This window comes from Gavia stellata, chromosome 33, assembly GCF_030936135.1.
Source record: "Gavia stellata isolate bGavSte3 chromosome 33, bGavSte3.hap2, whole genome shotgun sequence".
In the NCBI taxonomy this organism is placed as follows: domain Eukaryota; kingdom Metazoa; phylum Chordata; class Aves; order Gaviiformes; family Gaviidae; genus Gavia; species Gavia stellata.
Genome location: NC_082626.1, coordinates 2163628 through 2175348, shown reverse-complemented (window position 1 = coordinate 2175348; position 11721 = coordinate 2163628). Strand labels below are relative to the sequence as shown.

The window sequence follows — 11721 nt, the reverse complement described above, 5'->3', positions numbered from 1 at the left end:
ATGCCGCCGCTGCCCGCCTGGCTCTGCCTGACCGCGCTGCTGCTGCTGCCCCTGCCCGCCCCGGGCGGTGCCGGTGCCGGTGCCGGTCCCTGCCCCCGGGGCTGCCGCTGCCCCCGCGCCGGTACCCTGCTCTGCCGGGAGCCCGGCACCGTGGGCAGCCTGGCCCGGCTGCTGGGAACCGGCGGCTTCACCGACGTGTGAGTGGGGCTGGGGGTGATGGGGCTGGGGGGGGCGGTGATGGAGCAGGGGGTGATGGAGCTCGGGGAGCGGGCAGAGGGGCTGGGGGTGATGGGGCTGGGGGGGGCGGTGATGGAGCAGGGGGTGATGGAGCTCGGGGAGCGGGCAGAGGGGCTGGGGAGTGCGGTGATGGGGATGGGGGGTGCGGTGATGGAGCAGGGGGTGATGGAGTTCAGGGAGTAGGCAGAAGGGCTGGGGGTGATGGGGCTGGGGGATGTGGTGATGGGGCTGGGGGTGATGGAGCTCAGGGACCGAGCAGAGGGGCTGGGGGATGCAGTGATGGGGCGGGGGGACAGGGCGATGGAGCAGGGGGTGATGTAGCTCGGGGAGCGGGCAGAGGGGCTGGGGGTGATGGGGCTGGGGGTGCGGTGATGGGGCTGGGGGTGATGGAGCTCGGGGAGCGGGCAGAGGGGCTGGGGGACAGGGCGATGGAGCAGGGGGTGATGGAGCTCGGGGAGTGGGCAGAGGGGCTGGGGGTGATGGGGCTGGGGGATGCAGTGATGGGGCGGGGGGACAGGGTGATGGAGCAGGGGGTGATGGGGCTGGTGATGATGGGGCTGAGGGATGCAGTGATGGAGCAGGGGGTGATGGAGCTCAGGGACCGAGCAGAGGGGCTGAGGGATGCAGTGATGGGGCTGGGGGATGTGGTGATGGAGCTCGGGGGCTGAGCAGAGGGGCTGGTGATGATGGGGCTGGGGGATGCGGTGATGGAGCAAGGGGTGATGGAGCTCGGGGACTGAGCAGAGGGGCTGGTGATGATGGGGCTGGGGGACAGGGTGATGGAGCCGGGGTTGATGGAGCTCAGGGAGTGCGCAGAGGGGCTGGGGGACAGGGCGGTGGAGCTGGGGGTGATGGGGCTGGCCATGATGGGGCTGAGGGATGCGGTGATGGAGCAGGGGGTGATGGAGCTCAGGGAGTGCACAGAGGGGCTGGGGGGATGTGGTGATGGGGTGGGGGCAGTGGGGCTGAGGGCGATGGGGTTGGGGGACAGTGATGATGGGGGCAATGGGGCTGAGGATTGACAGAGCTTGGGACGGGGCGATGGGGCTGGGCTGGGGCGGTGATGGAGCTGGGAGTGCCACGGGGCTGAATCTGGTACGGGGCTGGGATCGCTGTGGGGAGCGGGGCTGCTCGGTGGGAGGCAATGGGGGCTGCAAAGATGGGGGGGGAGGTCCCTGCTGCATCCCCCAGGGAGCGAGTGAGGGGCTGGGGGCAGCTCTTTGCCCCCTCCCACAGCACCGCCAGCGGGAGCGAAGGGCTGAGGGCGCAACGAGGTCCCCAGGCAGGGAGCGCCCATGCTGTGGCGGGCAGGGCTGGGGTGCAGGGAGGGACTGAGCACCTCGTCCCCCCCCCAGTGGGGCTGTCACCCTGCCCCGGGGCCTGCGGGTTGGGATGCTGGGGGGGGGCACCCTGAATTTGCTGGTTTGGGGGATCTCCGCTGCTCCTGCTCGTCCCCCTGCTCCAGGGTGCGTGGTGGGGAGAGGAGGGCTGGAGCGAGTAGAGGCGAGAAGGGTGCTGGGGGGGGTACAGGGTGATACTGGGGTGCCCGGACTGCTGGGTCCTCCCCCTGCCACAGCCCTGGCTGTGCCGCATTGCCGGGGGCTGGCTGCGGCGTGTCTCTGTGCCTCAGTTTCCCCATGTGTCGAGGGATTCTGCGCCGCGGGGCGCTGCCAGCTCTTTGTTCGCTGACTGGTGGGGTGGGGTGGGTGGTGGCGGGGATGGCGGTCCTCCCCCGAAAGACCCCCGGCCACCCCGCTGTCCCAGCATCCCTCGTCCCTCCCATCCCCACATCCTCATCCATGGGGGTGGCGGAAGGGACCCCCCCATCGGTGGGGGTCAGCGGGACCAAAGCCCCCTCTGTGTGGGTCTGAATCCCCAATTAACCCCTGACAATTTGGGGTTCACAGGAGCAGCCCCTGGGGTGGGGCAGGTGGGAAAACCCCACACCCACTCCCAAAGGGACTTGCCTTCACCCCCTGCCTTGGGAAAAGGGGAGGGGGGGACAGTGGGTGCCCCCCGTCACATTGCAGGACACCGTGGGGTGCGAGGAAAGCTGGGGCGTGGGGCTGAGACCCAGCAAACTCGCTCTCTGGGTGAGACCACAGGCTCCAAGCGGCGGCTCAGCCCCGGCCCCACATGGCAAGCGCCGGCCGGAGACTCAGTGCCGGCAGGATCGCCCACCGCCATCCCCGGCCCCCTCTTTCCCGCTCATCCCTGTCTGCCCAGGGGAAACTGAGGCGCAGCGGGGCAGCTCAGCCCCATCCCTGTCCCCATCCCCAACCGCAGGCTGGCACGGGGTAGCGCAGGCACAGCCTGGGGAGGGGGAGAGCCATGGCCCCTCACTTTGCCGGCAGCCCCTGGCACGGGGGGTCCCTGGGCTGCACCCCGATCCCCCCTCGTTTGCCTTCCAGCATCATCGAGAACCAGCAGACGCTGACGACCTTGACCCGGGCTGACACCAGGATGCTGCGGGACCTCAGGAGCCTGTGAGCACCCCGGGGTGGGGTCCCCGCGTGGGGAAACGGGGGGGGCTGGTGGATGGGGGATCCCCAGAGCTTGATCCCGCTGCGGGGAGGCAAAGGGGGGTGCTGCCAGGATGGGGATTCGGGGTCCCCAGTGTGCGTGCTCAGCCCTTCCCTTCCCCAGCACCATCTCCAGCTCCGGGCTGCAGCACGTCTCTGCCGACGCCTTCCTGGACACCCCCAGGCTGAGCCACGTGTGAGTATCCCCCCACCCCAAATTCCCTCCCCCAACCACTCCCACCCCCCCAGTTTTGGGCCTCGGCCCCCCATCCCTGCGGGCACTCAGCCTCGGCGCAGGGTGGCTGCTCCCCGCGCCCGAGCAGGATCGATGGTGTCCCGCTGCCCATCGGCGCATCAGCCGGGCCGGGGGGGCCGCGTGGGGCTCTGCCGCTGAGTGGGAAACCATCGATCAGGGGCAGGGGTGCGGGTGGCTGCCGGCCCCCCCGGGAGCTCTGTGCTGCCCCGGTGTGGGAAGAGACCCCGGGGAGCGGAGGGGGACCCTGTCCTGGGGTGCGTGGGGCTCCCCCCACCTCGCAGGGAGGTGCCGGAGGGCTGGTGGCACCCTGGCAGAGGTGGTTTTGCTTGGTCACGGCGTGACAGCGGTGGCTCCGGTGCTGCCCCGTGCCCCGGCCAGACCCTCTGCAAGGGTGGGGTGATGCGGGATGGGGGTCTGCGGTGGGAAGGGGCGGCTGATGGGATCTGTCCCGCCAGGAATCTCTCCTCCAACGCGCTGCACAGCCTTTCCTGGAAGACCTTCCAGCATCTGCCCCTGCAAGAGCTGTGAGTGATGTGGGTGGGGGGGAAGGTGGGTGCGGAGCATTCCCCGCCGGGGATGCACCCCTGGGGTGACGCGGAGACAGGGACGGGGCTGGGGACGCAGTGAGATGGTGGCTCTGACAGCCATGGGCGTGGGGATGGGGACAGGGGTGGCACATATGGCACGCTGCCCGGCCCTGGGTGCATGGGGGGGCACCGGCAGCGCTGGGTGCAGGATCAGTGCAGCCGGGGCTGGGGGTGCCCACATCCAGCCCCGGCTGACCCCGCTGGGGACGCATACACCCGTGTACGACCCGGACCCTCGGCCACCGCGGCCCGTTTGAGTCCTTGTCCTCTTCCCTGCTCCATTTCAGCATCCTGGTGGGAAATCCCTTCAACTGCTCCTGCGGCCTCCGCTGGCTGCAGCTCTGGCAGAACGGGAGCCGGGCCGAACTGGGAAACCAGTCGCTGGGTTGCTGGGAGGGCAGCGTGCTGGTCCCCCTGGGCAGCCAGCCCCTCCGCGCCTGCGGTACGTGGCAGGGGACCCCGCTGGGTTTGGGGGCTGGGTTTGTCCCCCCGCTTCCTAAGCCACCCGGCTGGGGACAGCGTGGGACACGGCCCCCTCACCCCGATTCTCCTTGGCAGAGCCCCCGACCGTCCGCATCGAGCACCCCGAGGCGGTGCTGCGCCAAGGGGACAGCGTCAACCTCACCTGCCGCATTGCCGCCGAGCCGCCGGCCACCGGGGAATGGGTGCTCCCTGAGGTGGGACCCGAGCTGCCCGTAGTCACCAAGGCAAGCCCTTCCCGGCACCACCGTCCCCGCCGCGGCGTCGTCTCGCTGGTGGGGTGGGCGTGGGGGGATGCAGGAGCTGGCACAGATCTGGGGGGGCTGTTTGTTCACCCCATCCCGGTTGCTCCCCGCAGCTTTCGGACTGGGAGATCGTCCTGGAGATCAACAACGTCTCCTCCAACCTCAACCACAAAGACCTGACGTGCCGGGCGGAGAACGCGGCGGGGCCGGCGGAGGACAGCGTGATGCTGAACGTCACCTGTGAGCAGCCCGGAGGTGGCCGGCGGCGGGGGGGTGTCCAGGTGAGGGGTCCGGCTCGGGGACCCAGCCGGCTCTGTCTCCCCCAGTCCCCCCCGTGATCCTGCTCCTGCACGAAGCCATCCCCCAGCACTTCTGGTGCATCCCCTTCTCGGTGGACGGCAACCCGGTCCCCAGCATCGGTTGGCTCTTCAACGGCACGGCGCTGGCCGAGGGTCCCTACATCCACACCCGCATCGTGGAGTACGAGCACAACTCCACCGTCCTCCACGGCTGCCTCCAGCTCAACCGGCCCACCCACGTCAACAACGGCAACTACACCCTCCTGGTCCGCAACCCGCTGGGCTCCGCCGCCCGCAGCGTCCAGGGGCGTTTCATGGAAAACCCCTTCAGCTTCAGCCCCGAGGAGCCCATCCCCGGTAGGTGCCGGCAAATGCCGGGCAGAGGGGTGGCTGGGTGGCCCCCCGTCCTCGCCGGTCTTGGTGGTGGAGATGTGCCGCATCTCTCCTTGCATTGGTGTGCAAAATGGGTTGCATCTGGCTCTGTTGGCTCCGAGCAAGCCCTGGCGTGCCTCAGTTTCCCCAGGGGTGGGAGAGGGGGAAGGACGAGGTGCTCTCACCTGGGGAATAACGAGCGTTTCTGCTTTCTCTCTCCCTTTGGGCTGCACCAGTGTCTCTGTCTCCGCTGGGTGAGTGACTGGGCACGCCGTTCCCCGCGGGGTCCCCGCCGCAGCGGGCACGACTCCCTGCCCCACAGCCCCCCCCCCAACCCGTGCATCCCCTCACGCCAGGGCTGATCCTGGGCCCCCCCACCCCTTGCAGGGACCACCGCAGGGGATGGGGACCCCCTGCCCCATGCTCACCCTGCACCCTTCTCCCTGCCCCAGGCACCAGGAACAGCTCGCTGGAGGGGCCCGTGGAGACGACGGATGAGCACACCTTCGGGGTGAGGGGATGCTCCGTGGTTCGGGATGGGGGGACCAGGACACCCGCGAGAGGGTGGGACAAATCCTTAGGGGACGGCCAAACCAGAGCCAAGTGGGATTGGGGATATGTGATGGGGATGAAGGGCAGAGTCCCGGTGCCTCAGTTTCCCCGTCGGCAGCTCCTGGGACTTGTGGCCATCTCAGCCCCGCCGAGGGCTGGGAGAAGGGACCCGGTGGGACCCCAACCTGTGCCGCATCCCTGCCGTCACCAGGTCTCGGTGGCCGTGGCGCTGGCCGTGTTCGCTTGCCTCTTCCTCTCTGTCATGCTCATCGTGCTCAACAAGTGCGGGCGCCGGTCCAAGTTCGGCATTAACCGTGAGTCCCCCCCCCGCCTCGCTCGGTGTCGCGGGGGATTCGAGCCATGGCACGGGGACACCCCGGTTCCCGCATCCATGGGGTGGCCGGGGCTGTGCCGGGTACCCAGGTTGGGACACAGCTCTGCGGGGTGACGGCCCTGGTGGGGACCGGACCGTGGCGGGGGGGTACCGTGGTGGGGTGCCGGTTCCCCCCCGGCAGCGCGGGCAGCAGCTGCTAATTCACTCCTGGAATGGATTCAGCCTCTAAATGGGTTTGATCGGGCTGCCTGGCCCCCGGGGGCCGGCCGGGGCGGGGGGATGCTCGGCAGAGCCTGGCACTGGCTGCACTGGCTGGGGGGGCCACGGGACCCCCGCCATGGCCTTGTCCTTGTCCCCGCAAGGCTCGGCGGTGCTGGCCCAAGAGGACGACCTGGCCATGTCCCTGCACTTCATGAACCTGGGCAGCAGTCCCCTCTCCTCGGCCGAGAGCAAGCTGGAGGGGCTGAAGAGCAACTTCATCGAGAACCCCCAGTATTTCTGCGACGCCTGTAAGGGTTTGGGGGGGACACACCGCGGTCCCCGAGCAGCCTCCCATGCACCCATCCCTGGTTTCGGGGGGGGGGGCCACTGACGGGTGGGGGTCCCCCCAGGCGTGCACCACGTGCAGCGGCGGGACATCGTGTTGAAGTGGGAGCTGGGCGAAGGCGCCTTCGGGAAGGTTTTCTTGGCTGAGTGCTACAACCTCCTCCCGGAGCAGGAGAAGATGCTGGTGGCCGTGAAGGTGAGGAGGGGGGACGATGCCGGGGTGGGGGTGGGGTTGTGGGGTGTCCATGGTGGTGGGGGGGTGTGACGCCGTGTGCCGGCAGGCGCTGAAGGAGGTGACGGAAAGCGCCCGTTTGGATTTCCAACGCGAAGCTGAGCTGCTGACGGTGCTGCAGCACGAACACATCGTCAAGTTTTACGGCGTCTGCACCGAGGGCGAACCCCTCATCATGGTCTTCGAGTACATGAAACACGGCGACCTCAACCGCTTCCTCAGGTGGGCTGAGGGGGGGGTCCTGGCTCCCCCCCACCTCCGCTTCTGCCGCTCCATCAGCGCAGCCAGCCTGCTCCCTGCTAATGCAGCCCTCCTTGCAATATTGATTAGATTAGCTGTCTGAGAGGCTTAAATAGAGAGAGATTGGCCATCAGCTGGAATAAGCAGAGACTTTTCGATTGCCCCCCCAGGTATTGCTGCTAGACGAGGGGGGGGGCTGCCAGAGGCAGCGCTTTAGTGGCCGCGCGATGAGCTCTGAGACGTGGCTTTTATGATTATTGTTATGGGAGTTGGCATTAATGGTTCTGCCGAGCAGAACCCCCCCCCCCGCCCCGGCCCCCAGCTCCCGGCCGCTCCGGCACGGCTGTCAGCCGCGTTCGGCATCAAAGGCCGAGGGGCTGGAGGCGGCCGGAGCAGCGCTTGGCCCCCCGTCCGCCTCGCTTCACACGCGCCGCCGCGTTTTCACACCCCGTCGGCGCCGGCTCGCACGCCCTGACACGCAGCTTTCCCCGGCGTGATGGTCCATGCGTGTGCACACGCATGCACGTCTTTCCCTGGCATGTGTGGACACGTGTGCGCCCCCCTCCCCTGTGCGCATGTACGTATGTGCGTGCCCTTCCCTAGCACGCATGCACACGCATGCCTTTTCCCTGTGCATGCACACATGTGCATGCATACCTCTCCCCTGTGTGCACACACATGTATGCACACCCTTCCCTGGCACGTATGCACACGAGTGTATGCCTTTCCCTTGTGTGCACGCATGCCAGGGAAGGATGCACACGCGTGTGCGCATGTCCTTCCCCTGTGTGCATGCACACACATGTGCACACCCTCCCCTGGCACGTGTGCGCGCAAGCGCACACCTTTCCCCTGTCCACGTGCACGCCTTCCCCTGTGCACGCACACACGTGTGCACACCCTTCTCTGGCATGCGTGCACACAAGTGCATGCCTGTCCCTGGTATCTGTGCACATACGTGCATGCCTTCCCTTGTGTGCACGCAAACTTGTGTACGCCCTTCCCTGGCATGCATGCACACAAGTGCACACCTTTTCCCTGCGCTTGTGCACACACGTGCACACCCTTCCCTGGCATGTGTGTGCACAAGTGCACGCCTTTTCCTTGTGCACACACACAGGTATGCACAACCCTTCCCTGGCACATGTGTGCACAAGTGTACGTCTTTTCCTTGGGCACACACACATGTATGCACAACCCTTCCCTGGCATGTGTGTGCACAAGTGCATGCCTTTTCCTTGTGCTCACACACATGTATGCACAACCCTTCCCTGGCACGCGTGTGCACAAGTGCACACCTTTTCCTTGTACACACACACAGGTATGCACACCCTTCCCTGGCATGTGTCTGCACAAGTGCACGTCTTTTCCTTGTGCGCGCACACATGTATACACAACCCTTCCCTGGCACGTGTGTGCACAAGTGCATGCCTTTTCCTTGTGCATGCACGCACGTATGCACAACCCTTCCCTGGCACGTGTGTGCACAAGCGCACGCCTTTTCCTTGTGCATGCACGCACGTATGCACAACCCTTCCCTGGCATGTATGTGCACAAGTGCACGCCTTTTCCTTGTGCACGCATGCATGTATGCACACCCTTCCCTGGCACGTGTGCCCACGTGTGCATGCCCTTCCCCTGCGTGCATACACACGCATGTGCACTTCATTCCCAGGCGTGCGTGTATATACATGCACACGCGTGCACACCCTTCCCCGGCGTGCATGCACACGTGCCCATCCTTCCTGGCATGAGTGCACGCAGTCCTTCCCCCGCCTTTGCGCACCCTCTCCCGCACACACGTCTGCGCCCCCCACCCATACGCATCCCCCCCACCCACTCTCGCTCGTCCCCCGCTCCAAGCAGCCCCTCTGCCCCCGGCAGGTCCCACGGCCCCGATGCCAAGATCCTGGACCAGGGGCAGGGGCAGCCCTGCGGGCAGCTGACGCTGAGCCACATGCTGCAGATCGCCACGCAGATCGCCTCCGGCATGGTCTACCTCGCCTCCCTCCACTTCGTCCACCGTGACCTGGCCACCCGCAACTGCCTGGTGGGCCACGACCTGGTGGTGAAGATCGGGGATTTCGGCATGTCCCGGGACATCTACAGCACCGACTATTACCGGGTGAGCGGGCTGGTGAGCTGCCCTCTCGCTCCCCTCCAGCTCTGCGATGGGATGGGGGGGCCATGCTCAATTTTCCCTCTTAGCTGCTGCCTCCCAACCCGTCTCCATCCGTATTTCATCATAGGCTGGTTTGGGTGGGAAGGGACCTTTAAAGGTCAGCTAGTGTGTCCCCCCCCGCCACGAGCAGGGACATCTTCCTCTGGATCAGGATGCTCAGAGCCCCGTCCAACCTGACCGGGAATGTCTCCAGGGATGGGGCACCCACCACCTCTCTGGGCACCCTGGGCCAGCGTCCCGCCACCCTCAGCGTAAAGAATTTCTTCCTTTTATCTAGTCTGAATCTCCCCTCTTTTGGTTTAAAACCATCACCCCTTGTCCTATCGCTACGGGCCCTGCTAAAAAGTCTGTCCCTATCCCCGTCCCTATCCCTATCCCCGTCCCCATCCCTGTCCCCGTCCCCATCCCTGTCCCTGTCTCCATCTAGTCCCCCCCCGCCACGAGCAGGGACATCTTCCTCTGGATCATGTTGCTCAGAGCCCCATCCAACCTGACCTTGAGGGTCTCCAGGGACGGGGCACCCACGACCTCTCTGGGCACCCTGCGCCAGCGTCCCCCCACCCTCGGCGTAAAGAATTTCTTCCCTTTCTCTAGTCTGAGGCGTGCGTAACGAGCAGGGCTAGGGCTGGGGAGGCAAATAGGGGGGTCCCTGCCCCACTGACGGCCCCGCTGTGGGCAGGTGGGGGGCAGGACCATGCTGCCCATCCGCTGGATGCCCCCCGAGAGCATCCTCTACCGTAAATTCACCACCGAGAGCGATATCTGGAGCTTCGGCGTGGTGCTCTGGGAGATCTTCACCTACGGGAAGCAGCCCTGGTACCAGCTCTCCAACACCGAGGTGAGCGATGGGGAGGATGAGGATGGCGGCAGGACCCCCCACATGGGGGTACCCGAGGGAGGCGGGGGGGGGTACTCCATCTCCATCCCCGCTTCCCGCAGGCCATCGAATGCATCACGCAGGGGCGGGAGCTGGAACGTCCCCGCACGTGTCCCTCCGAGGTGTACGCCATCATGCAGAGCTGCTGGCAGCGGGAGCCCCAGCAGCGCCGACCCATCAAGGAGATCCACAGTCGCCTCCAGGCCCTCGTCAAGACCCCCCCCGTCTACCTGGACATCCTGGGCTGAGCGGGGACCCCCACCCACCCTCCGCTCCCCGCTGCCCCCCTTGCTCTCCCCCCCGAGCCTCCAACTGAGCCCCCCGGACTGATGCCCCGATGCGGGGAGAGGGCTGAAACCTTATTTATAGCGGAAAATGCCAGCCCGTCCCTATGGGGGGGTGTAGGGCTGGGATGGGGGACCCCCCCAAGGCTGTGCGCCCCGGGGTTGTGGCCGTGCCCCCCGGCTGCTTGGCATTTCCCCGGCGTGCTGGGGCGGAGGCACTTGGATGATGTGGGTTGGCTCCGGGGGAGCAGAGCCGAGAGCCCCCCCCCCAGAAGTGGGTCCATGCCGGTGTGGGAGCTGGGGGGGTCTCGGCTCTCCGCGGGGGTTTGGGGCACCCCGTGGCTTGGCTGCTCCTTCGTCCCCCGTCCCGGTCCCCAGCCGGCGGGGACACCCCGCGCTCGCCCGCTCTGCAGCGAAACCGGTCGATAATAAAACCATCCATCTCTCCCCTGCGCTGGGACCCGCCTGCTCCGGGGTGTCCGCTGGGCACGGGGTGGGACGGAGGGCTTTTGGGGAGAAAGAGGGGCTTTTTGGAGCAGGGAGGCTCCGGCTGGGGATGAGGAGCAGGAGGGGATGTACTGCCCCAGGGATCCCAGCATGTGGGGACGATGTGTGCCCAGGGTCCCGGGATACAGGGATGGTGTGTGTCTGGGATGCAGGGATGATGTGTGCCTGGGATCCCGGGATGCAGGGACGATATGTACCCAGGATCCCGGGATGCAGGGACAATGCGTACCCAGTATCCCGGGATGCAGGGACGGTGTGTGCCTGGGATGCAGGGACAGTGCGTACCCAGTATCCCGGGATGCAGGGACGATGTGTGCCCAGGATCCTGGGATGCAGGAATGATGTGTGCCCAGGATCCTGGGATGCAGGGATGATGTGTGCCCGCGATGTAGGGATGATGTGTGCCCAGTATCCCAGATGCAGGGACGATGTGTGCCCAGGATCCCGGGATGCAGCGATGATGTGTGCCCGGGTGCAGGGATGATGTGTACCCAGGATCTTGGGATTCAGGGATGATGCGTGCCCAGGATGCAGGGATGCATGGACGATGTGTGCCCAGTATCCCAGGATGCAGGGATGATGTGTACCTAGGATCCCGGGATGCAGGGACAATGTGTACCCACGATGCAGGGGTGATGTGTACCCAGGATCCCGGGATGCAGGGACAATGTGTACCCAGGATGCAGGGCTGATGTGTACCCAGGATCCTGGCACGCAGGGCTGATGTCCCTGTCCCCAGCCCAGAGAGGGATTTTTTTGGCTGTGCCATGGGGGCCACCTTGGGCATCCCTCCAGGCATGCTCACGCCATACCCCGGCCCTGACACCTGCGTCCCCTCCCCAAGGGGTCCGGGGAGGGGATGGGACTTCGCAGCACAAAGCCAACCCCCCCTCAAAGGGCGAAGCCCTCCCTTCCCTGCGCCCCCTCAGCGGAGCCAGGGGGTTATCGCATGCCCTGTAGCGTCCACTC

The 11721-nt window shown here is 66.5% G+C and overlaps 1 protein-coding gene across 1 annotated transcript; it reads left to right on the top strand.

The window, feature by feature from the left end:
* NTRK1 (neurotrophic receptor tyrosine kinase 1) lies at positions 1 to 10209 on the top strand. Its single transcript, XM_059832228.1, has 17 exons — positions 1 to 197; positions 2649 to 2723; positions 2884 to 2955; positions 3471 to 3539; positions 3890 to 4044; positions 4161 to 4309; positions 4441 to 4567; positions 4654 to 4983; positions 5235 to 5252; positions 5451 to 5509; positions 5762 to 5864; positions 6247 to 6393; positions 6496 to 6626; positions 6712 to 6884; positions 8787 to 9027; positions 9764 to 9922; positions 10024 to 10209. The coding sequence occupies exons 1-17, from the start codon at positions 1 to 3 to the stop codon at positions 10207 to 10209; spliced, it is 2391 nt and encodes a 796-aa protein (XP_059688211.1).
* Positions 10210 to 11721: the final 1512 nt, after the last annotated feature.

Bases quoted from the DNA above. Each gene is read 5' to 3' on its own strand.
- NTRK1 (XM_059832228.1), top strand. From the start codon at position 1: ATGCCGCCGCTGCCCGCCTGGCTCTGCCTGACCGCGCTGCTGCTGCTG. The intron at 4,045-4,160 runs GTACGTGGCAGG...TCTCCTTGGCAG, and splicing joins CCAGCCCCTCCGCGCCTGCG to AGCCCCCGACCGTCCGCATC. The intron at 4,568-4,653 runs GTGAGCAGCCCG...TGTCTCCCCCAG, and splicing joins CGTGATGCTGAACGTCACCT to TCCCCCCCGTGATCCTGCTC.